The sequence below is a fragment of the Rhodnius prolixus genome, unplaced genomic scaffold (assembly GCF_049639745.1).
Source record: "Rhodnius prolixus isolate KJV_2025 unplaced genomic scaffold, Rpr scaffold_1, whole genome shotgun sequence".
NCBI lineage: Eukaryota > Metazoa > Arthropoda > Insecta > Hemiptera > Reduviidae > Rhodnius > Rhodnius prolixus.
Window position 1 is genome coordinate 36,455,131 of NW_027411581.1, and position 27,826 is coordinate 36,482,956.

At 34.7% G+C, this 27,826-nt stretch overlaps 1 protein-coding gene and 1 pseudogene across 10 annotated transcripts in view; one reads left to right on the plus strand and one right to left on the minus strand.

The window, feature by feature from the left end:
• LOC141448166 (dystrophin, isoforms A/C/F/G/H-like) overlaps nucleotides 1-27,826 on the plus strand; it is an 898,384-nt gene that overhangs the window by 206,858 nt on the left and 663,700 nt on the right. For all 10 annotated transcript variants that reach the window (XM_074116317.1, XM_074116303.1, XM_074116369.1 and 7 more), the window contains 5 exons: nucleotides 18,565-18,626; nucleotides 19,528-19,620; nucleotides 25,717-25,794; nucleotides 26,108-26,200; nucleotides 26,268-26,553. In XM_074116317.1, coding sequence (XP_073972418.1) covers nucleotides 18,565-18,626; nucleotides 19,528-19,620; nucleotides 25,717-25,794; nucleotides 26,108-26,200; nucleotides 26,268-26,553 — 612 coding nt within the window. The remainder of the gene's footprint in view (nucleotides 1-18,564; nucleotides 18,627-19,527; nucleotides 19,621-25,716; nucleotides 25,795-26,107; nucleotides 26,201-26,267; nucleotides 26,554-27,826) is intronic.
• Nucleotides 5,451-8,108, minus strand: LOC141461274 (uncharacterized; annotated as a pseudogene).

Below are 27,826 nucleotides of genomic sequence, written 5' to 3' on the forward strand. Positions count from 1 at the left end.
AAATTAAACATCGAATAAGCACGATTGAAATACTTCCCCGTAAGAGTAGAATGGCATTTAATGTCATACAGTAAAGTTCGAACCACTTCTTCCTGCCAAATATAATCAAAATCGAGCGAAGATTATTATTAAATTGGCCATACTTAAGTGGGGCAAACTCCCTCGTAGACATCAAAATCAATAAAACTATATCCACACAGAATTTCGAATCAAATGACAATTCATTCATGTAAATCGGTTCACATGTCAATAATTTTAACGATTGCAGCATTTCTCATAAGGTGTAAGAGCAGAATAACACTTTAATGTCACGTAGAGAAGCCCTAACTTCCTGCCAAACTTTATCAAAATCAGGCTGAGATCTACAGAGTAATTAGTATTAATGGTTTTAGAGGGGATCTTACATGGTACGTCTCTCCTTAACTGTGTTCAGCCTCGAGACCACAGCCATATCTTTTATTAAAAATTTAACCATCTAAAACTCATTGCCTATTATAACTGCCACATTGCACCTTATACAAGTTATAGATGTAACTTGCCTCTATAATTCAGAGATGAATTTATTGAAATCTGATCAACAGGAAAAGAAATACAAATGTTCGAAATTTGAACGAATTTGAAAACATCCAAAGTTAAACATTCTACATCTCATTGACAATTATCACTAAAAAACTGCACCTTATACCAGTTAAAGAATTATTGAATTCTGAACAATATGAAGAGAGATAACATAAAAAAGGTTTGAAATTTGAACGAATTTGAAAACATCAAAAGTTAAACATTCTACATCTCATTGACAATTATCACTAAAAAACTGCACCTTATACCAGTTAAAGAATTATTGAATTCTGAACAATATGAAGAGAGATAACATAAAAAAGGTTTGAAATTTGAACGAATTTGAAAACATCCAAAGTTAAACATTCTACATCTCATTGACAATTATCACTAAAAAACTGCACCTTATACCAGTTAAAGAATTATTGAATTCTGAACAATATGAAGAGAGATAACATAAAAAAGGTTTGAAATTTGAACGAATTTGAAAACATCCAAAGTTAAACATTCTACATCTCATTGACAATTATCACTAAAAAACTGCACCTTATACCAGTTAAAGAATTATTGAATTCTGAACAATATGAAGAGAGATAACATAAAAAAGGTTTGAAATTTGAACGAATTTGAAAACATCAAAAGTTTAACCTGTTATATCTCTTTAGCAATTATGCAATTGTTATAATTCTAGTGATAAGCACCTAGAGACGATGCTGGCTGTTTGGCGAAAGCCAATGCCAAAAAAAGGCAACAAAAAAAATTGTTATATAATAGCAATTATTATTAAAACATTGCACCTTATTCCAATTATAGAGATAACTTTTCTCTACAATTGGGTAAAAAACTCATTGAATTCTAAACAACAACGAAGAGAGATAAAAAGGTTTGAAATTTGAACGAATTTGAAAACATCCAAAGTTTAACGTGCTATATCTCATAAACAATTATCACTGAACCATTGCACCTTATACCAGTTATAGAGGTACCTTTCCTCTAAAATTCAGCCTTGAATTTATTGAAGTCTGACCTACAGGAAAATTGATGCAAAGGTTTAAAATTAAAACGACTTTAAAATCCTTACAGACCAAAATCCAAGCTCCTCCTTACTACTATCGTATCCTTCGATTGTAAAACATTTCTTGGACTCTCTTCCCACTCTAGATCCTGTGATCGGCTAAGTCATCAGTCAACAGAGCCAAATATCATCAGTACAACGACTAGAATTTCTTTGGAGAACCACATTGTTTAAGCTTTAACTGTAAAGATTTATTATTAACTAAGCTGATTGAGGTACATTCGCTGAGATCGACTCCTTCCAACTGGTCTTGAATGAAACTTAATATCATAATAACGATATTATTTATGGATAAAATTAAATAATAAAGTATTTTGAGGAAGAGCCACACTCAAGGAGCCAAAGAGGCACAAGTTGGCTCCCGAGCCGCGCTTCGCCGACTACTGCCCTAGTTCTATAGTTGACATCTTCCCTCATTACAGGTTAACCTTTTCGCCGCCTTAAGCGCCAGAGGCCACAAATTACTGCACTAGATCATTAATCGATTTGTAGATCGTCCCTTTAAAGTGTGGTAGTAGTTGGTAACTAGTTAGTAGTAACTCATCTCCCTTTTGCTTATTGTGTTGTAATGCCGTTGTATTCTTAAATAAGTTTTTTGAAAAAAAGAAATAAATAATTAAAAAACACAAACAAACAAGAAACAGAAGAGATTTAGAGGAAATAATTCAGATTATCTATAATTTGAAAGTCGAGGTGCTTTAATTTTATACGAATCAGTATTTTTTTCTTTGTGACCGTAAAATATTAGTACGGTAGATTGTATTTGCCAGAACTCGATCAGTTCAACTGCTCTGCTTTAATTATTTGCCAATGTTTTATAACTAGTTGTATTCCTATTGTTCACAATCAATAATTCACAACTAGCTTATACAATAACGTTCTGAGAAAGATATTTAAATTTTGCGAAACGTTGGTGAAAAATCTATCAAATTTTTGTTAGCACAATCTACAATAGTTATACAGTATAACTCCTTTAGTATCTGTAATTGGTATTGTCATATTTTTTAAGTAGTAAAGACATTTAATCTTTGCACTAGAAGTTAAGAATGGTGTAAATATCTCATTTGAATTTTTTACAGATTTATAAAGTAGGTCATAAAAGGTCAGGCAATCTACAAAGGACTTGTGTAAGTGTGGGACGTTCGGGTCAAACTAGTGACATTAGTGATTTACAATTAATGTAATGTTATGTAGGTAAACTTGTTGTTAGTCTATAGTAAGTGGTTGTATTGAATTTCTTTAGTACAATACGATACAAGTTCTGGTGATGAACCTGTTGACTTACATGAAAATCTTTCTAAAGTGCTACAATACTTGGCTCTCGGGCCAATAAAATTGACGTAATATTCCAATGATGGAGAAAAATGAAACTTCGAGGTTCAGTGAAAATGAATACTCACGTGAAAGGTATTTTTCTTTTCGTTTCAATCCGCACACTGATTAACCATCGTAGCACGTGTTTTATTCCATGCCTAACCAGTTTTGGACGTTCATCTACCATCAGAGGTGATTAGTCGGTCTGGTATAAAGATTTCGACTTCATTTATGTTTCCGTCTTGCACTACATTTGCTGAGTTTAATCTATATCTAACTATAAAGATATAGATTAGATCTCTAGCTTAAACCGAATGAACGGACTAAATATATGTACATAACGATTGATAGAAGTGAACTAGAATTGACAGTTTCTTTATTTTATCGTTCTAAAACGGATAATCAACGAAGTTATTAGTATAAAAAGCCTTGAGAAAGTGCTAGCCGAGATGAGACTGTTTGATAATTGGTATTGAAATAAAGAAACTTCATTTTAGAGAGAATAAATAATTTATACCGAATGTACGTATTGACAAAATGTAAATTACGATTGACTGAAATGAACTCGAATAACGCTATTTTTTAATTTGAAATTAAGGCATTTCAACATCTGAGGTTAATGGCGCTCAAAGCTTTAGCTTTTTTCAGTGCACTCTCGGTATCAGAGTTGGGCAAAATTTTTAGTCGCGACTAATATTTTTAGTCGTGACTAAAAATGTGATTAAAAATTTAGTCGCGACTAATTAGTCATGACTAATTCAATCGTGGTCACATTTAATCATGATTAAATTAGTCGTAAGCGCGACTAAATAAAATAATCTGATTAATATTAGTCGTGAATTAGTCGCGACTAATTTTTTCAATCACAAACCATTAGTCTTAGTCATCGACATGATTACTCTTGCTGAAAGCATATTATCTATGCACTTATACATATACTAATCTGTAATTTGTGGAATTTAAGAATGCAAGCACTTTAAAGTTAAACCACCACATCAACTCACTAGACCTATATGGGACCACTTTGCACTCACATTTAACCATGTTTACGACTCACAAGACTTATATAGGTCCTCATTACACTCACATTTGACCAAGTTTACGACTCACTAGACTTATATAGGACTATCTTACATTCACATTTAACCATGTTGACGACTCACAAGAGTTATATAGGACCTCCTTACACTCACATTTGACCAAGTTTACGACTCACTAGACTTATATAGGACTATCTTACATTCACATTTAACCATGTTGACGACTCACAAGAGTTATATAGGACCTCCTTACACTCACATTTGACCAAGTTTACGACTCACTAGACTTATATAGGACTATCTTACATTCACATTTAACCATGTTGACGACTCACAAGAGTTATATAGGACCTCCTTACACTCACATTTCACCATGTTTACTACTCACAAGACTTATATAGGTCCTCCTTACACTCACATTTAACCATGTTTACGACTCACAAGACTTATATAGGACCACCTTACACTCACATTTAACCATGTTTACGACTCACAAGACTTACATAGGACTGTCTTACACTTACATTTAACCATATTTACGACTCACTAGACTTATATAGGACCACCTTATACTCATATTTAACCATGTTTACGACTCACAAGACTTATATAGGACCACCTCACACTCATATTTAACCATGTTTACGACCCACAAGACTTATATAGGACCACCTTACACTTACATTTAACCATGTTTACGACTCACAAGACTTATATAGGACCACCTTACATTCACATTTCACCATGTATACGACTCATTAGACTGATATAGGAACACTCATATATATCCTGCTGGTAACACTGGAGACCTATAAAGTTCAGCTTGCACTCATATTTAACTATTTTGGTGTATAATTGGACTTAAAACTGCTTTACATTCACATTCATCTTATTTTTCCGTGTCACATGTCTCTGTCAAATTTTTTTGCCAATCTATCTACCCAGCTCTCTTTTTATTATGTACATAACTTACTTTTTGATATTTGCTCATTAAATACACTCTAAGCGGATATAAACAAACAAACAAAATATATATACTCGTATATATATCTTCATGATATAATTATATTTGTACATATTTTTGTTAGGGAGTTTCTGTGTCGTTACACCCTTTTGTTTGTTCGTATTTAGTCATTTTACATTAAGGACAAAAAAATAAATGAATAAAAATAAAAAATTTAAAAATTAGTAATTATCCTAAAAAATTAATTGCTTTCCAATCTTACATTTATTTATTTACTTTGTGTTTAATAGTTCTTAATCTTGAGGTTTTCTTAGATTTATTGATTATCTAAAACTAAGTCAATTATGAACCTATAATCTTTGATGAAAGCCCCTAGTTCACTTGGATTATGCTTTTATTATTATTACTAACCAAAATAACTTAACACTAGTTGCTTAATATTTTTGAAAGTTGAAACTTTTATTTACATTTAATTTTGTAATTAACATAAGAATTATTTTTTTATTATTTAAGGTTTAATTTCTCATAATTTTTGTAATAAAAAATTCACAGAGTTGAAAGAAAAAGAAATAAAAAAATTGAAATAATTAAATGTACAAAATTTATAATTGTATTAGTGAATCAGAATCAGATTCAGAGACTGCAGATTTTGAAATTTCAAAAAACAGGGAAAATTTATAATTATCTTTTTTCCTGCAACTTTAAATCACTTAATAGATGCGAATTTGCTTTTAAAATCACCCTGGTTTCGAAATTTTTGTCGCTCAGTTTGCTGCATTTCGGTAGATTAACCATCGTTGCGTAGCTGAATAGTCTTTCAACGGGTGCCGACGACGGCAGGGGGTGTTGTACTTGATAAAAACTTTTTTTTATTTCTGGATATTTCTCTAACGTATCCAGATTCCGCTGACTACCTTTTAAATAGTGCAGCACCTGAATTTCTGCCGAAGTTGTTAGACAAGTAATAGCAGCTTCATTTTCCAAGTTGAAAAAGTCAGTTCTATCGGTCGATGAGGCTTCCTCGAAGTTCATTTCTTCCTGTATTACTTCTGCGACCACTGCTTCTTTAAAATAATTTAAAATTTTGGCCTGTACTGCGGAAGGAACACGATGGAACCACCTATTTTTAAATTCTGGGTGTGAAATTGTAGCTATTGCAGCATTCATTAAGTCCTGATTTGCAAATTGAAAAATGTCCTTAAATCTTATATTAATACTGTTAAGTAATGATTCTACTATTGGTTTACAAAATATAAATTGTTTTAAAAGTAGTTTTTCTAATTTTGGAACTAAGGCATAAACTACTGCAGTCAATGTACCATAATACAGGTGTTTTTCCCCTTGCAAAATATCCAAAGCATCGGCCACTGGCTTTGCACAATCCAAGTGCTCTTCAATGTATAAAAAATCTTCTTCAGAGAGAGAATTTTTAATTTTTAGAAACTGGAAAACTTGGGGACTTTTTCCCTTCATCAGAAGAATTTTACTCAAGGCATCGTACAAGGAGTACCACCTTGTTTCACCGGGTCTGGAAAGAATGAATCCTATTATTTTTTCGATGCCCTCTGCTGTTTTGGGTCGTGAAGCAGCTCGCCATAGAAAATTGCACTTAGCCATGACTCTTTTGTGTATGGAATATAAAATACCTGTTTTTTTTATTGTTTTAACAACATCTGCGGAGGCACAGAGGTTTAATGTGTGTGCGGAACATTTTATGTGGGATGGTAATATGAGCGGAAATTCCCTGTTTTTTGAAATTTCAAACTCTGCAGTCTCTGAATCTGATTCTGATTCACTAATACAATTATAAATGTCTTGCTCCTCCTCCACCTCAATGCAATTTTCTTTAATTCCGTATTCTTTAAAAGCCTTTACGAAATTTGCTGCGTTATCTGTTACTGTAGCTGCGATTTTTGGTGGGTACAGGCCAAATTCTTCGTGGATGGTGCTTATTAATTCTGCAATTTTATCGCATGTTAAATCGCCTACAGGCCAGAGCTACAGATCTTCTTCTATCCAGTGAGCAGTTAGCCCCAAAAAACTTCTCCGCCGCCCAGACCAGATGTCAGCAGTACTGCATACATATTTTACATTTTTAAATAGTTGTTTTAAGCAATCAACATTCTGTTCATAAGCAGAGTCCATTTTCCTGCCCAACGACTTACGGCTAAGCATTTTCAAGCCTTGATGTGAAACATTAAGGTCTGAAAATATTTTTTTAAAATGTTCATTATCCACTATTCTTAAAGGCACCATGGAATCAATTACAAAATTTAAGATATTTTTTTTTTTTTTCGGCGCATCGACGTCTGTGGCCATTAGCACCTGCTCACAGTTTCTTTTCTCACATGAAGGCCACTAGAGCTGGGATGGTACCCTATTGTCCTATCGGGCTGCCACACACATATCTTGCTCAGCAAGGCAGGGTGGAGCCTAGGCGAACGGAAGCAGACCGCGCTCCCCTCTTACATCATCGGTCTAGCCGACGAGGGGGAATGCGATTTGGCCGATGGTACCATCCCTTATTTTCATAAGCTGACGTTTATCCAAAATTCAAGCAATTAAAAGTACTTTGGGTTTTGCTTTAACTATTAATAAACAAAATTGTAACGATTTATATAATAATACATATATATACAAATACATTATATATGACATATGTAATAACGCTTAACCTAGATTATGTACATAGTCTATCCTAAGGAGGCTATTTCGTAGAATCTAACTCAAGTGTGCAGTACTTTTAACAAATGTTCCTGCACACTCTAAAAGTCACCTAATCCTAAATGAATTTAAATCTTTTATAAATTTCTTTCAACCCCTAATTAAAAAAAACTAAATCTAACATTCATACCAACATTCTCGCAATAAATACACGTACACTGATAAAATCATTCATGCCAATAAATATATTCACACCTATAAATACATTCACGCCAATAAATACATTCACGCCAATAAATACTTTCATGCCAATAAATACACTCACGCTATTAAAAAGAACATACTACTCATTCACACAAGGGGAAAGTACTCGATATTCCTTTCCCCTTTATAAGAACTAAACTATAAGCTTACCTAATCTATACCTAAATTTTATTATAATAATTTATATTTTTTAAGAATCAGCTGGTTCGCCATTGTACGTTTCAGTGTGTTTAATTTTTGCTCTGCAAACTTATTAATTTATTGTGTGTTTCTAGTGACTATTTAATGTTAAATTGTTTCTTATTTTGTTTATTGTTATTGTTTCTTTTTGTTAGACATTGGAGTGCGATGACACATTGACAATTTTTGTAAATAGTTTAATTTGAATAGACTTATTTTTAGTAGGTTAGGTAAGTTATTTGAATTTAAAATTTTTAGTAGTGATTGGACACTTAGTTCCAATAGTAGCCGCATGGCTCAAATGGAACATACAGATTCACCAGGCATTGAATCACATGGTTCGTGCAGTGCTAGTGGTATTTTCTCTAGTAAAAATAATAAAACTAGTAATGATGTTTTGGATAAAACAAATAAAACAGTGAAAAGATCAAGCACTAATAAATCTGAAATTATGAAAAAGAAAAATAAAATTAAAACCAAAAGCACTGCTGTGCAAAGAAAGTTGACTCGAACCCAGTCCCTTCAGTCAGTTAATTCCACTGTTTCCACTACCCCTTTCAGTAATACTATCAATTTCTGCACACCTAATCCTTTTGCACCTTCAAGTGTAAAAGATGACGGAGAAATCCCGAACGCTAATGCATCGGCCAGTGAAAAAAAATCACCCAAGCCTCCTCCAATATATATCTCAAACGTGGAAGACTATTTACAATTCTGCACTACACTAACTCAACTTCTTGGACCCTCATCTTTCGATTGTAAATCGAGAGTTGACAAGGTAATGTTATCAACGAAGACCATTGAGGCGTACAGAGCAGCAATTAAGTTCTTGCAAGAAAATAAAGCACAGTACCACACTTATCAGCTAAAGCAAGATAAGGCGTTTAGGGTGGTATTGAGAAATCTACACCACACTATTCCTACAGAAGCCATCAAAGAAGATCTGGAAGGGTTAGGGCACAAAGTGAGAAATGTCAGCAACGTGAAACATCCAGCTACTAAAGCATCACTTCCTCTGTTTTTTGTAGACTTGGAACCACAAGAGAACAACCAGGAAATATTCAAGATCACTTCAGTCCTGTACACACGAATTAAGGTTGAGGAACCCTACAAAACTGAGGAAATAATTCAATGTAAAAGATGCATGCAGTATGGCCACAGCAAATCTTACTGCAATTATACTCCTACGTGCAAAAAATGCGCTAAGTACCATTTTTCCTCAGACTGCCTCCAACCTAGGGACATCCCACCTACATGTGCGCTGTGCCAAGAAAGGCATTATGCTACCTACAGGGGCTGCACAGTGCATAAGGAACTTCAGCGACTTCGAAGAAAGTCAAGGGACCAAAACGGCCGCAGTCCGCAGCCGCGTTTGCATCAGGGAGCTGCTCCACCACCTACTCCAAAAGACTTTCCTCCATTACCTACAACTTCGCATCCGCATCCATCTCAGCCACCAACTTATCAAAGGCCTTCTTACGCTGGAGTCGCGGGGTCTCCGACTAACCTTTCATCCGCTTCTACTGACGTTACTACTGTACTGACCTCTTTCATTTCTGAATTCAAATCACTCATCAATCCTCTCATCAGCCTTCTCACTACCCTAGTGACTGATCTCATTCCTCGACTTGTAAAATAAATTCCTCATCACTAGCAATACTTCTTTGGAACGCAAACGGGCTGAATTCCCACAAAGACGAACTAGACATTTTCTTACATGACAAACTAATTGACGTAGCCCTAATTACGGAGACACACTTTACCGGACGATCTTACTGCAATGTAACTGACTACACTACTTACAGAGCAGACCACCCGGACGACACTGCCCATGGTGGCGCAGCCATTCTCATCCGCTCCTCTTTAATTCACAGCCTGCTCCTCACTGAGCAAACTGATGTTCTCCAGTCCGTGGCAGTTACATTGTATTGCCAGCCATTCTCACTGAATGTGGCAGCGGTGTACTGTCCGCCTAACAAAGCAATATCATCACAAGAGTTTAGTACTTTCTTTGGCAAACTGGGGCCAAAATTCTTGGCAGGTGGGGACTATAACGCTAAACATCCGCAGTGGGGTTGTCGCACAACTAATCCTAGAGGACGCACCCTACTCAATGTTCTTTCTTCCTCTAACTACAAGGTACTATCCCCTGATCAACCAACTTACTGGCCGACAGCTCTCTCTAAACTGCCTGACATCCTAGACATTTTCGTTACCTCTCAGACATCTTCACAATGTACAGACATCTATACTCTTACTGATCTTTCCTCTGACCACAGTCCTGTGCTGTTGGTACTAACTGCAACACCTAAGACACTTCCGCCTCGCCCTTCTCTAATTACGGGACCTGTTGACTGGGATAACTTCCAAACTTTACTTGACACTAAACTTAATCTATCTCTCTCTTTAAAAACTGCTGACGAAATTGATGAAGCAGTTTACACGCTGACTAACGCAATACAGACTTCCATCTGGGAATCGACTACTCACTTACATCGGAAGAATACTAGACAATATAACTTACCTATAGAAACACGAATACTCATAAGAGAAAAAAGGAGAGCCCGAGCCCTCTGGCAACGGACACGTTATCCTAGCGACAAACGGATATACTTTAGACTCACAAGACAACTGAAAAGAAATTTACAAAAGCTAAAAATTGAAAAATATGACGCCTTCATTACAAACCTGACTACAGACCGTAAATCTCTCTGGACAGCTACACGCAGGCTACTTTCCTACAAACATACTCCTTCTCCACTCAAACGGGAAGACGGGACTTGGGCGAAATCGGACGAGGACAAAGCTACACTGTTTGCTCATCACTTGACAAATGTCTTTACACCTCATCCTGATATGACGGACGATATACACATGGATGAAATACAAACAGAACTGGACGTTCCACTTCCTCTCGCACTACCACCAAAAGCCCTTACTCCTTCTGACGTTAAATACACTATCAAGAATCTTCCATCTAGAAAGTCTCCAGGATATGACCTCATCACCTCTGAAATTCTCCGCCACTTACCTAAAAAAGCTATCATCTTCCTCACCTACATTTACAACTCTGTCCTTCGTACTACATACTTTCCGCTATCCTGGAAGTATTCAGTGGTGCGAATGATTCCGAAACCTGGAAAACCTGCTCACCTACCCTCATCATACAGACCTATCAGCCTACTGCCGACTCTAGGAAAAGTTCTTGAAAAACTGTTACTTAAGCGTATTAACCCCATATTGTCGGAGTTTGGTGTTATACCAGACCACCAATTTGGTTTCAGGTGTCATCATAGCACTATTCAACAATGCCACCGGGTTGTTGATGTTATTGCTTCAGCACTGGAGAAAAAACAGTATTGCTCAGGGGCATTCTTAGACGTAAGCCAGGCTTTCGACCGTGTTTGGCATCCTGGATTACTGTTCAAACTAAAAAAGCATCTTCCCTCAACATACTACCTCATTTTGCGCTCCTATCTTTCAGATAGGTTCTTTCAAATTAGTACTGGCTCAGCAATCTCTTCTTTCTCCACAGTGAGGGCGGGAGTGCCGCAGGGGAGTATACTTGGCCCCGTTCTCTACACAGTATACACATCAGACATACCTGTACAACCCTCTACACTACTCTGTACATATGCAGACGATACAGCCATACTAGCCACAAGTACACATCCTACATCAGCTTCATACAAATTACAGACACACTTACATAAAATAGAATTCTGGGCCAAGAAGTGGCGGATTAAAATGAACTCACAGAAATGCCAGCACGCCACGTTTACTCTCCGGCGGGGCTCCTGTCCACCTGTTCTCTTCAACAGCAATCCTCTTCCTTATACAGATCTGGTGCGCTACCTTGGGCTCTACATAGACAAGCGACTCACGTGGAACCCACACACTAGACTTAAAAGACAAGCAATGACAAAACGTGCGAAACTACTTTACAGACTTCTTGCACGTCGCTCCAAATTACCTATTGAACTCAAACGATTAATATACAGTACTATCATCAAACCAATGTGGACTTACGGACTGGAGCTGTGGGGTTCAGCCAAACCTACAAACATACGGACTGTACAGACATTTCAATCAAAACTACTTCGACAGATAGCTCCTTTCTACGTAACTAACCTCACTCTACACAACGACCTCAACATACCTTTCGTACACCAATTAGCCAAGACTAAATATCAAAAATTCCATAGTGCTCTCTCCACTTGCTCCAATCCTCTAGTACAGTCTCTCGCCTCCTCTGACATTCCTAACAATCCTCCTCGCCGACTGAATCGCCAGTGGCCCCGCGACTTCCTCGCAGTCTGAAGGCTTAAAATTAATATCCTGTAGAAAGTGCTGCCGCTGGGCAGTTTCTTTCCTCCTGCCTTTCACGCCTCTATACTTCAATCTCCCTATTTACTTATTGTATAGTGTATTATACAGATTGTAAATAACAAAATAAATTAAAAAAAAAAATATTTTTTAAGAAATCAAATAGCCTCCTTACATAAGGAGAACCGTCTTGGAGAATTGCGCGCTGGTCATGTGGCAGGCCTGCTGTTTCTCTCTGTGTTCGCAGTGCCTGACACCCTTCCAACACGTGCGACACTGTCAGCCTTTCTCGGCATCTCGGGCACTCGGCCTTCTTTCGGCAATGAGGAGGTACCCATGTGTCACACGTGTATGCCCAATCCTTAGCCTCGTTAAAATTACAGATTCATGCCGCGGGTAGTTCTCGACTTTAGCATTTCGCACACATGGTTTAAATTCTTTAAGTTTTTCGTCAATATTATCCCACTGACTTTGCCACTTGTTATTTATAATATTTTTCATATATATTTGTAAGTCAGTGGGCCGAACAAGGATGGTATGGCTAGTTTGTGTAGAGGCTGCTCGTTTTGCAGCCTCGTCCGCCCTTTCATTTCCGGACACGCCAATGTGGCCCGGCACCCAGGCTTTAAGATATTACGCTCAAAATTTTGTTGCAACGTTTCAAATTGCTGAACAGCGGCTTTTTCTGCCCCGTTGCCTCTCACAGTTTTCTCTCTTATGTAAAAGGTGTAATCTTCAAAGCATTTTTGTCCATGTTTCCTCTTCATGTGGCTTATAAAATTGGAAGAAGAACTGCCGTGCCCCCTAATTTCGACGTGTTCCGGTTGACATTTTAAGCAAAGCGCAACTTTTTGGAAACTTGTGCTTTTTTCTTGTAACAGTTCAAAAAATTTGCCATCAGTAATGCTTAAATTTGTACCAAGCTGATTTAAACTGTTGTCCGGACTTACATTGGAAATCAAATCAGAAGCTTTAGTGCATTGGCGATTCTCCATTCCTAAAAATGAAAAAACTTAAAACATTGAAATTAAACATCTGAAATTACTATTAATAATAGTAATATTACTATTAATAGTATACTCACTTTGTATAAAGCTAATCTGTTAAATAGAAGTTATAAGAACAAATTTCAAATTTGAAATGCGAACTCCTTCACACAACTATTACTGCTTAAAACAAATTAAAGGCTTCTACTGGTGCACCTTCATAACAAATGCCTAACGCAAACCTGACATCGTAAATTCCTAAAATCCTTTCTTCCTGAATTTGAAGACTATTAACGATAATTAAGACAATGGAAAGAGTTGAATAGTAGAAGAAGGTGAGAAAGAAGTGATGTTATGGTAAGAAATTCGCTTTCGTTAGGCAGTTGTTGTACCAGTGAAAGACATTAATTTGTTTTAAGCAGTACACTGTAGTGTGAAGGAGTTTGTTATTTAACGTTGCTAGGTTAGGGAGGAGTTGCAAATGAAGTGGAACAGATGTTTAATTTTAATTATTATAATAATTTGGAACATTCCTTTTATATTTTTTTAATGATACAATTTCGTGATAAATAACAAATAGATGAAATTATAACTATCAAAAATATTAAGTACTTTGTTATTTTGGGCAACAATAATAATATTAATGATAATAACAGCATAGTATGTGTAAAACTAAAGTAATGATTGTTTTTTGAAGAGAATTTCACCATTAATTATCGCTTCAAATTTGTTGGCGCTGGGCAGTTAAGATACTTAACTACTACTTTCTCTCATTATTTCATTATATATGAAATATGAGGAATAGTCTGAAATCAAACTGATATGTAAAAACACCTATTATTGGACTACCTACCGGTACAGGAAATGGTGCTTAATAATTCGTACAGGCAAACATTTGTACACAATTTTGTACTTGTATACAGATAAAGACACAGGATAAACAAATACATACTTAATATCTCCAATTAATGAATGAAAAAATTATAATAAAACCAATTCTATAAAAGAAAATTTAGCTTACGACAAGTTTTAAAAGTTACATTAAAAGAAAAAAGCTGGAAAAGCGGTTTATGTGTAATAAGAAAACAATTACTTATTACATTGTTACATTATTGTATATTATTACATTATTATATTATTATGATAACATTAATTTGCCATTCAAGGCAAACCAGACTAAAAATAAATACATAGGTAAATTCAGCAACGGTTTTTGGATAGTCAAGATGATTTATGTTTAATAGTACGCTTGATTATTTATTTATTTTTATTGATTTAAGGCGCAACAAAATCTGAGGTTAATGGCGCCCGGAGCTTTATCCTGTGCTCTCCCGGCCTCCAGACAGAGTTCTCCCAGTACAGACAACACTGACAGTGAACTGTAAGAAGCTTATAGGAAAATGAAATCTAAAAGCCAGCATCTGGATTCGTACCGGGATCTCCGCGTGAGAATCCAATACGCTAACCGCACCGCTAATCCTTCCAAGAACGCATGTTCTGTACATACTAAACGGGATTCGGACATTCATCAATTATTATAGGAATTTAATAGATTAATGAAATCTAGCGTTGCCCAATTATTGATCTGAAGTTGAAGAACTAGTTACCAAAATTAGGCTAAAGGTAATAATTAAGTGTAAGATTGGAAAGCCATTAAGTTTAGATTTTAAGTTTGAGATTTTTTAAGTTTAAGATTAACCGCTTTTGGATGTGAATGATTTGTTGTTTGTGCAATTTACTAATATTATTATTATTATTATTTAATTATCAATTCAATTATCAGATTGCCGTTCGGCAATCGTGGCGCCTCGGTTTTATTGTCGTTGTATACATAATTATTAAATATGGAAGGAAAAGAGGCACTTACAGGATATTGTATGATTCATTTGTAGCGAAATGAGTAAAAGGGAAGTTCTACTTTAAACTAGCCGAGATTGCAGTATTTACAAAAAAATTTAGCCATCACTGTATTTAGTACACGATTAAAATTTAGTAACGAATTAAAACATGCAACCGGATCCATTCTCCTCAAATTTATAGTAAATTTAATTTTATTTGCATAAAATTAATTATCATTCTCTTAAATAATTTGTTGCCATATATTACAGCTAGTATCCGTAGTTTAGGAGCACTCAAGTGTATACAAACTACCCTATCTTTTGGATTGTAGGAACTTTAAGACAGCTGGAGAACTGATACTATCATGCAGAGTAAAGCAACCCGGACTCTTGCCATGGAAGAAGGAGAGTGATTTACTATGGAAATGACATATTGCAATACTATAACAAAAGTGAGATGCACATGTCAGACTTAACGCCTTATTCCCACTTTACAAGTGTGCATTAAATTGCTAAATAAAAGATACAAATGAAATCTATTTTATGCGAAGGGTAGCGAACCCACTTTGGATATTTTTATGGCCCGCAAGATTCATCGTAATTTTACTGAATTGGTTTATTATCACAAAATAGAAATGATTGACAAATGAACACAAAATGAACTAATATTTTTGAAATATCAGAATCAAACTAGATTTTTATAAAGCTCATGTAACAAAAAAAAAAAAAAAAAAAAAACTACGAGTAATTGAGAAATCTGGAACCGCATTTGGATCAACTTTCACTTGCGAAACGTTTTTTCGAAAATGAAACTTACCAAGCATAAAGTTACTCTGTAAATTTTCCGAAAATATATACTTTGTAATACTCGTTTACCTCTACAATTGTATATTATTGCTGCTTTCTAGCTGTATTTTTGACGGAGATAATAGGTGATAGTTTAGAAGCTTTACATTTCCTTCATATTTCGAATTGATGTATCTCCTATCCCAGGGGTCGGCAACCTATTTCAAGTAGAGAGCCATTTCTCCTTAAATAATTTTAGTAAATCTTACCAAGAGCCGCAAGGATGATAGTGTAAACAACTCTGTAGATCATTTGTATTCAAAAATTATAATTTGATATATTCAATTATTTGATGATATTCAATAACATTTAAATGTTTTATGTATTTATTTTCACATATTACAAAGTAAATAAACAAATAAATAATTAAACCTGTATTTGAATGAAAATGGCGGCAGTCCTATATATTACGTACTGTATTTTAATATAATTCTATTCAATTTCAAACCTATCACATTTAAAATTCTTTTTGAAAAAATATCTTTACTTTAATAAATGAAATTTGCATTTGTTTCAATAAAATTGAAATATACAATTTATTTTGGACAGGCAGAAGAGCCACAAAATTTGGATGAAAGAGCCGCGGGTTGCCGACCCCTGTCCTATCCTATTGGCGAAAATTTAGACAATTATAATACTAATTTACTTCTTCAATTGTGCATAATTGCATCATTCTAACTGTATTTATGAAAGAGATATAAGCTGATAAAGTTTGGAAGCTTTACATTTCCTTCAAATTTCTAATAACTATACCTCCTGAGATATTAGAGTAATCTCTGCGATAATATGTACAATCCTAATGTGAAAAAATGTATTTATTATCTCCAAATAGAATTGATTGGCTTACAATGTAATAATGAACTAAAACCCATTTTTTGGAAAATCAGAATAAAAAATAGTTTTTTATATCACTTACGTCACAAAATTTTTTTTATTAATTTGAGAAATCTGGCACAAAAAGTTGTTGGAGCTTTTGGATCTACTTTCACCAGCGAATCGTTTTTTCGAAAAGAAAATTTACCAAACATAAATCGTGCTCGAACTTAATGTATGAAAACCTGCAACATCAATCACGCTGTGCAAATACGCGCATTGTGATCTACTTGCAAAGAGATAAGTGCAAGTGTTGAGAAACAAACATCATATTAATTAAATAAATAAAATGTTCGACCATTTCATAATTGCCATTATTATATTATCTGTGTTTATTTGTATGAATAATAATAAAAACAATAACAATAATTAATTCTGTTTTGGATTTTCACTGCAAAAACTTTGTGTAGTGGGTTCAATCTAATAATGTACATAAGCGGCCCGCAAGCTTGTAGTGAATTTCCAAATTGGGCCACAAGATCATTTTTGTTAACCTACGCTATCATCAGTTGCTACTTCATATTCTTTGTCTTTCACTGTTCACTAAATCTCGTCTGAAAGTTTACTTTTCGGAGACCCAAAGAAAATGATTGCTTACGGCCCTCAGTTGGTTCGTTCAATCCTTAGTTAATAAGCGTGGCAAATAAAACAGGAAAGTGAGGAAATTGATGCGAAGGAAAATGTTGAAGGAAATCGAATAAGTGGGGAGATTAATAACCATTGGCTTCCTCAACTTGATTGTAAGTGGCATGTCTACCCATCATTTCAATGAATCCGCTACAAGATCATTCTTAGTGGAACCGGTCTTCATTAACTTTTTTCTAAAGATGTAAAAAGTGGATGTTGGAAAGAAAAATTGAGTTTTCTTATTTCATTTTTTATTCTTTAGTTAATTATGTAACTAGTTTATTTGTTTTTCTGCAACCATGTAGGAATGTTCTCATTGCTCAATTAAAATCAGCTGTGTAATGCCCAACTTTACCTCGCTAGTGGGGGAAAATTCCCATTAGTGTCACTTTCCTCACTAGTGAGTGAAAAAACTTTATTGTGCTTCCTTGATATAAGAAGTTTTGTTATTCAATATTTTCTGTAAAACTTTAATAAGCTTATTTAAATTTATTTTATCTAAATAATTAAAAAACGAATATTAAAAAATAAAATAAAAATTGAAAGGAATATAGAAATAAAAATAATACTTTAATAAATAATTAGATATTTTTAATTATAACAGTTAAAAAGGTTATAGTGTTACCTTATAGAAATTTAAAATGGATTCTAGTGACTCCTGTTTAGTTTTTTTTTTGTTAATAACCCTAATGGTTGCAGAAAAAATATAATATTTAACTCGAGTGTAAGTATTTTCCTCACACTCAGCAATTTTCACTTGCCTCGCTTCGCTCGCTCGTGCGTGCAAACCCTGCCTTGTGTGAGGAAAAGTACTACTTTCCACACTTGTTAAATAAATAACTATTCCTTAGCAGCAACCTGATTAATCTGGGTTGTACCATTTATAGTGTTTTTATTGTAACTGTAAATGTTTTTGCTGTTGATAGAATGACCATGTACAATAATTTTTTATGACCTGACGTATCATAATAAAAGTTAGATAATATATTTCTTTCTTCTTTTGTTGCAGATGAGCGGGAGGATGTTCAAAAGAAGACTTTTGCCAAGTGGATAAATTCGCAACTTACAAAAGTAAGTACTGATCCGCAGTTGCTGTAACGCTTTTCTTCAGGCTTCAATTTTTTAGCGATTACGTCTATAATGTCATATATTTTTTGACAGTTTGCCAAAACCCTGATAATGGGGGGATTGAAACCCTACGAAGACCCTAAAGACCGCTCTCACGGTCTGCTTATATCACCATGAAATATCGTTGAACTTCAAGAGTTCGATCTAGTAAGCTGGCCACTGTGCTAATTCCTTCTCTGTGGTCAAACACAATTTCGAAACTCTTCATCACAGTTCTTGCCATCAGGATTGTTGGTCACTCAATGTGGTGTGAAGATCGAGAGGCTAGCCAAGCGTGCCCAATTGGCGCATTTACCCAAAACTATTAGTTGCAATCTAATCAGGGACAGGCGGAACTTTATATCTTGCCGACCAATCCTCTTCATAACTCTTTTAACCTAAATCGCCCAAAATGGTTCCTTCTGTGCTTCTTTAAACCTTTCATCTTCCATTTTCAATCTCTCTCTCTCTCGGTTACAATTTTTTTTTAGACCACCGCTCTCTCAGGACTGCAGAACAGTGTTCACAATCAATTCTAACCAATTCGACCGCTTTTTCAATGCCTTCTATCTTTGTCTCTTGCCCAGGTACTCAAATGAACTTCACGTCTCTCTACTGGGCAAAGTTGTTGGGTTTTCCAATACATTCATTTGTTGGAGCTTCAGTTTAATGGCAACCATACTTATCATAAAGATTCTTTCTTATTTATATCAAGGCCAAAGGACAGCAGCATACAGTTCAACAGCGATCTTTTTTTTATTTTTATTACATTTTTTTTGGCATTATAGAGGATAGATCATGAATATCTTAAAGCATTATCTACTTCAAATGTTTTATTAAAGTGGTTTCAATGTTTGTTTTGCAGCGAAACCATAGTCCTATAAGTGATTTAGTCGTTGACCTGCAAGATGGCACTGTTTTATTATCACTCTTGGAAATTCTTACGGGAAAAGAATATGTAAGTATATTTTTTGAAACTTATTTGAAGATATTTCGTTCTACATTTCAGGGTCTACATTTCAATGGTCTAATAATTACATACCGACGCTTTTAGAACTGAGCAAGTAATGTTTGTACAGTTTGGTAACAATTCCCAAAAGATAAAAAAAATTAGCTTTTTCCATTAATATAGGATGACGGAATTTTGGAACGCTTATCTTTTCAATGTCTTGGCGCCATCATGAAAACGTTACATAATCTAGCAATTTGTATTGCAACCCTGAAAATGTCAGGCTTCCCAAATACTAATTAACCGCTCTAATTATTTTATTTTCCATTTTATAAAAATTTAATATTAGAAACACTTTTCTATTGGGTTGTCCGGAAAATAATGAAGGACTGTGGTTTTAAAAGAAAAAAAAAAGAAAAATTAATAATTTATAACTGTTTTTATTAATCAAAATAGTCTCCACTACTTTCTATACAATGTGTGGGTAACTTTTCCATACCCTCTGTATAGAATTTGAAATCCTTAGAAATTATAAATTCAGAAAACGCATTTTCTAATGTCCTATGGTCAATAAATTTTTTATTTTGTAAATAGCGGTCCAAGTGTCTAAAAAAAATGGTAATCAGTAGGCGAGAGGTCCGGTGAGTAGGACGGGTGTGGCAGAGTCTCATAGCCAAGCTCCAACAATTTTCGGGAAGTCAAACGAGAGTTACGTGGCCGAGCGTTGTCATGCAACAGAATAGGCCCCTTTCGATTCACTAAAGATGGCTTCATTATTGCCGATTTCTGATGCATTACGTCAATTTGGTTATAATACGATTGGGCATTGATGGTTTCGCCAGGATTCAAGAAGCTGTAATGAATCAGACCAAATGAAGCCCACCAAACAGTAACCATTACCTTTTTTTTTTTTTTTTATGATTTAGGGGCTTTGGAAAATGTGCTGCTTCTCCTTTGTGAAGCCACTGTCAAGAGCGTCTGCTGTTGTTGTAGAGGTCCCACTTTTCATCGCAAGTCACAATTCTGGACAGAAAAGGATCGCTGTTGTTTCGGCAAAGAAGTGCAGCACAAATTTCATTGCCACTGATCTTTTTGGCGATCGTTTAATGTATGAGGAATCCAACTTTCAAGCTTCTTCACCTTCCCAATCGCCTTGAGATGGTCATCGACGGTTGATTTGCTGACTTCGAGTTTCCCTGCCAATTCTCGAACAGTTGTTCTGAGATTTTCTTCCACCAAAGCTCGGAGAACATCGCCATCAAGGGCAGAACTTCTTCCACGGCATTCTTTGTCTTCAAGGCTCAAGTCTCCCTTTCGAAATCTCTAGAACCACCGTTGAACAGTGCACTCACTTATACTGCCTTCGCCCCAGACATCGTTGATATTTCTGGCCGTTTGGGCCCCGTACCGGCTGAGTTTGAACTCGCAAAACAAAATTATGCGAAAATCACGCTTTGACATCTTAGTCTGAACTATTTCTAAGTAGCAAAATGTTACAGAGGTAAACAAACATTTTTATTTGAAAGAGGATTAATAAGTGTTTACATTTATGAAAGTCAAAAGTCCAACAAACATAAACAGTTTACTATTTGGAGGGGTATTTTAAAGAAAACATAAAATCCTGCATTATTTTCCGGATAACTTACGTTTGGTAAACCATTTTTTTGTTATTTTTTATTAAAGCAAAAATATGATTAACTAATGAGTTTGATTACATTTTAATAGATATTTGGTGTAAAATGTTTTAGCGTATAATCTGATAATTTATCAAAATTAACAATTTGCCAAAAGTGTTGTACAAATTATAACTTATACGTGCATCATGCCATATTGTCTAATAATAGTTATTATCCATCATTCTTTCCAGATAAAGACTGCCTAAAAGTTTTATATCTTTATACATATGTATGTATACCAGCAAATTATTTGTGTTCAAATTATTTAACTAAATATACTGCTATTCTAATAAGTGGTTATTTACATCAATCTTTAGCATATTAATTATATGGATGTTACACCGACTCACAGGTTAATTAGAATGCTTGTTGAATGACTTATTAGTCATGTTTATTTACGAACTATAACCCATTTGTGTGTGGGAAAATTAATTATCAATGAAAAAGTTAAAAAGAAGAATTGACATTTCAAATACATACTGTAAATTAGCAGACTTACTGTTCATAATTGTTACGTAAATTAAAATCATCTTCTACAAAGAAAAGTATATTTTGAAAATTTAATAAAATTATTTCACAAAACAACACAAGTTCCCGCTCGTGGAAGCAGGAACATTTTGCAACCTCTTTTATAGACTTTTTTTTTCAATTTATTACGTTTATTAAGTTATTAAATTATTTCAGACAATATATGATAAGGATGTTTATTTATTCAAAGAATTGGCTAATTACTGAATTATTATGCGAACCATTGAACGACATTCATTCTTGGGAATTGATTCTGAAGTATCGAATCACATAGGCGAACGGTTTGGCATTGCTGCCCCTGATGAATGAATGCGTTCAATTCAAGCGTACTAATGCTGTTTTAAAAAAATCTCAAGTAAATATTACTCCTAGCGTGCGAAGTAATAATATTGACAAAATACAATTTTTGAATTTATTTTACCGTAGCAGCATTGGATCCATAAAGTGGCATAATGTTTATTAATCAAGCAACTTCTTTTAACATATTGCAATCATGACAAATTTAAAAAAAAAATTGAGGTCTTTCCAGAAATACACTGCGCCAAAAAAGTCTGTGAACACTTACCTAAATTTTATTACTTTTATTATTATCTTAGTAGAAACTTCTTTTATTTTCAAATGAAATGTACTATTCGATAGAGAGAAACTTGAGTTTTTCATTTTATATTCAATCTTTTATTTTTGTTCAACAGGAATATCACAATTAAATGTTTAACAAAACAACACCTCACACGAATGCAAAAAAAGTCTGTGAACAGCTGTATAAATGTGTAAAAACATTAAGATAACAAACAGAAAAACGATTGAATAAAGTTACAAAGTTCTCTATTGTATTGTAGAAACCAGCTCAAAAAATCAGTCAAGAATGATCAAGTGGTTATGGTGTAAGCGTAACACCGCAGACAATTAGAAATAAATTACATGAATACGATTATTGCGGTCGAGTCCCAAAGAAAAAACCTTTTATCAATAAAATAAATCGTAAGCGCCGATTGGATTTCGCGAAAGAATATGTTTCTAAGCCTTCTAGTTTCTGGGAAACCGTAATCTTTTCAGATGAGTCGAAATTCAATGTTTGTGGGTCTGATGGACGACAAAAAGTGTGGCGAAAAAAAAATGAAGCTATGAAAATGAAAAATATAAAGCCAACTTTTAAGCATGGGGGAGGCAACATTCTGGTGTGGGGGTGCATGAGTGCTAAAGGAGTGGGCAAGTTAGATCTAATTAATGGTAAGATGGACCAATATGTGTATGTAGATATATTAAGACGCAATTTAAGAGAAAGTTCAAAAAAATTAGGGTTGGAGGGAACGTTTGTCTTCCAACAAGACAATGACGCGAAACATACCGCACTAAAAACTCGGGAATGGCTCTTATATAATACACCCCGGCGCCTAAACACCCCTCCACAATTGCCAGACCTTAACCCAATTGAACATTTGTGGGATGAAATCAGCCGCCAAATAAATAAAAGTGGAATAAGAAACCGTGAACAACTAAAAAACGCCATTTTAGAAGAATGGGATAAAATTCCAACGTTGACGACCACAAAATTAGTAGGATCGATGAAAGCTCGCTTGTTGGAAGTGATTAGGAACAAAGGAGGTCCGACAAGTTTTTAAAATTTATAATACACGTACAATGTGTAAGAATGATTTATTTCTGCAAAGTGTTCTCAGACTTTTTTTGCATTCGTTTGGGGTGTTGTTTTGTTAAACATTTAATTGTGATATTCCTGTTGAACAAAAATAAAAGATTGAATATAAAATGAAAAACTCAGGTTTCTCTCTATCGAATAGTACATTTCATTTGAAAATAAAAGATGTTTCTACTAAGATAATAATAAAAGTAATAAAATTTAGGTTAGTGTTCACAGACTTTTTTTGCCCAGTGTACATGTTTTGAAGAAATCTAACGCGAAAAAAAAAGATGGTGTGTACACGTATTTATGAAGTGACACGTGAATGCATACATTATCACAAAAAACAAAAAGTTGCAGACCACTAATGTGATATTCCATTTCGGTACTGCCACTTCTTCGGATTTTAATATTTTTTGAATTTTTGGCTGTACGACAGGTATTGAGATTTTTAATTTTTTCGAAATTTAATTAAAAAATTTCCCCACCTAAACATTTAGCAACTTAATTTAAACGAGAAAATTGTTTTTTGGTGGGCTTTTCAGGGAAATTTACTTTAAGCATCCCTCAAAAGTGTTTTGTGGGTGTGTCAGTTAAAAAAAAAAATTATAAATCTAGGATGATGATGCAGTATTTCCACTAGACAGTAGATTCTGAAAAAAATTCATGTTACAACAAACGCAGAAAACTGTAATCGGCCCGCTCACATCCAGGTGCAAACCTAAATCTCTGAATAGAAGGAATCGTTTTATCCTGCAATCTAGGTCCCATTGCTGTTAAACGGCACCTCAAACGAGTGTTTAAATTATAGAGATAACTATTAACCGATAATGTTTGTCTTTCGGTATCATGTAATTACCTTGGTGTTAGCCGTACGTTAAGCTGAGTCTGATAACCATCTTATACTTTCTAAAAGTCACTGCCAATACACTCTCAATAGTTTGTTTTAGCTTGACTCTGAGACTGCACTGAGACCTACTTCATTTACTGTGACATTATTATCATTATTTACCGACCTCTCAATTTTCAGATGGCCCCTTTCAATGCTCTAACTAATCTTTCCATTATCTGTAACCTTGCAAAAATTAAGGAGCTGCTCCGATTTGTGATAGTTTAATGTTTTTACTATCAAAGATTATCGCAGAACCATTATTAGTTTTAGCCCATTCCTAAAATGTTCTGCTTGGAGCCTTTTGGCCTTATCTCTTTATTTACTAAATTGAAAATTTCCCAGTAAATGTCACCTGACGGCACGATGTGATGTTCCAAAACCATTCATCAGTTTGCAGCTGCAGTCCCTCTAATGTAGTATTCGCATTTTTCAGTTCATCTTGGTCTTTAAGACGTTTCCGTTGTGTGCGTGCATCTTTCTAAATATTAATCTTGGAGGACGTCCAGGGGCTACTAATAGTGTACTGTAGTAGTTGTGAGCGCGCTAGACTTACACCCTGATGCGGGGGGCGCGGAAAGGCGAGACGATATGTGCTGGAGAAGCACCGCATTAAATAATAATAAAGTAAATAAAGTATAAAGAATATAAAGGTAGAAAGGAGAGTGTGAAAAGCACTTACCTTTGTCGAATGAAGTGGTTGATACAGGCAGCAATGTGCGTGATTACACATATTAGCGAAGCGCCGAAGAGGCGATGAAAGGAGTTGGAAAAGTTAGGAGCGTGTGTGTGAGTGTTCGCCCAAAGACGGTAAGAGTAAGTGATATTTGGGTCCAGTCCTACGCACTGATGAACTTCAGCCCTAAGGTGCGTGTAGTCTAACAGTAAATGCGTTATGCGGGTTAAACAGCGACGATACAATTACTCAAACACCAAATTAATCAAAGTAAACGCGTACTGTGTCAAAAACGCACTGAACTAGAGAAAGAATATGACCACATGGTCTACAAGGAAGAGGGAGTGGGGGGTTTTATAGCGCGGGAACCAAAAGAAACAAACAACACAGGAAAAATCAATAAAATATTTGGCGAGAACAAGAAATGAGAAGGTTATACCGCGCGGGAAAGTGCATGAAAACGTGAGCGGGAGTGTTGAGAGAAAGAGAAAAGAAATGAAACTGCCAAGAGATGGTTGAGTACAACTGAACAGTAGCGGAGGACTAAAGATGGAATTACCATTAATCCCGATATGTTTTTAATCTAAAATCTATTCAGACAGGCTTTTAAAATCCTATTTGCTGCTACTTTTTATTTAGTTGGTAGTTTTTTTAATTCGCATTACTTTATTACATCATGTTCTTTTTGTTTTAACAGAAAAGAGAAAAAGGCCGGATGAGAGTACATCATTTAAATAATGTTAACAAAGCCTTACAAATACTTGATTATAATAATGTAAGTAATTTTATTTTCCAATATTATTAGTTGTTTTTATTAATTAGCATTTCTAAAATACGAATAAAAAAAATTTACGTACATTTATATACATAAAGTGATACAGGGACATCTAAAATAACTCATCGATAAAAAAACTTAGGAATAAAGGAACTAATTCTAATAAAATTATATGGGATGGGGCATTTAACATTTTTTTGGTTTTCTCTAATTACCTTAGAGGGAAGAGTAATTAGGTATTAAAAGAGTATATTTAGAAAAAAAAGTATTTTTCTATTTCTTTAATTTTAATAATTTGTTTTTTGTTTTCTAGGTAAAACTTGTAAATATTAGTAGTAACGACATTGTAGATGGGAATCCAAAATTAATCCTTGGGTTAGTTTGGAGTATTATATTGCACTGGCAGGTATGTTCTATTTTTTGTAATTATTTATTAAAAAAGAAACAAAGAATAATTTTATATTTTGCCTCAGGTTCATTGGTCTTTGAAAGAACTTATGACTGATGCTGAACAAACTAATCTAGAAAAGACCTTACTCACATGGTGTAAACAAAATACTCAGAAATATGAAGTTGAAGTAAATAATTTTACAACTAGTTGGGCAGACGGATTAGCGTTCAACGCGTTAATTCACGCCTTTCGCCCAGAACTGTTTGATTATTCAAATATAGCTAGAAGACATCCAAATGCTCGTTTAGATCATGCGTTTCGAATAGCTCAGGAACATTTAAAGATTGAAAGATTATTGGATACTGAAGGTAAATTTTTTTTTATTTATTACTTGATCATCTTTCATACTTACACTTTGTTATTTTCTGGTGAATATAATCTGAAACTGCTTGCATTTTGTTTTACTCAGAATAAAGGTCTTAGTAGTGTTTTCTAAAAAAAAAAAAACAAGTCGTTGACAAGTACAAAATGTTTTCTTGCTAGTTGTTGGAATCGATTTCATCAGTGAGATTATTCCATTCACTATTTCGCTAGCTTCCATCTGTTCTAGCTGATATACTTCACTATTTTGTTTTACCCAAAAAAGTAAAGTAGTTAGCTCTCTCGTTGATTAGATTATATTAAGTAATCTAACTTTGTACTTCCAGTGCGTCCCCTACAATTTCAGCAATGAAGTTAACCCTCAAATAGTTTTAATAGCGAACCCTGTTATTTCTATTCGCGAGGGTTTATGAGCCTGACATGAACCTAGACGCATTCGAAATTTTTGTGACTTTAGAATATCACAATGGAAGCTTGGCACAATGGAAGATTGTGAAATCTTCTCAAAGCACACGGCAAACAAGTGCTCCCTATGCAAATTTGGACTTTGTTCACAGGCACTTTTCTAGAATGTACGTTAATCTATAATTGATTAACGATTTGAGTACTTGACTCAGGCAATTCAGTGAGATGAATTTATAACTAGAGAATCTTTACCTTTTTTAGGGAACCGGTACGATAATACCTCTCGCCAGCCATTAGGGTATTAGCCACTCTTCAATATGTTTTTGTACAACCACAGGAGGCTTCTTTGCCTTTGTGCGGTTTTAAAGTTGAGTGACATGCTAATCTTTTCGCCGGTAGAATTCGGACAAGTATTCTAGTGAGCTGAGGGCACTTGGGCAATATGTGCGACTGACCAGATCTCAGCCAACTATCTCTGTTCACTGTCGATGTCATCATTAATTTCAGTCTTTAGCACTTCGCGATTACCTAAGATATTTTCCCAAATATTTTGCTTTTTCTTCATCTTACTCTTTGTTTATCGCCGATAATGAAGAAATCATCGACATGCGACAAGGCGAGGGTTAGCTCTTTTTTATTCTAATATACCATGTGCCTTATATTGCTACTCGTCACTCAATGTTTTAAAATTTACTAAATCTTCCTCTTTCGTGCTTTTTCAAATATATTTGAGGCTTACTATTTTGGCTCATTGTGCAACTTAGGGTTCGCAGTGGATGGTCTTGTGATTCCCCCTGCTAATCCTTGGTATGGATCCCTTGACAGTGGCTCGAAGCCAACATAATGATCCTTATT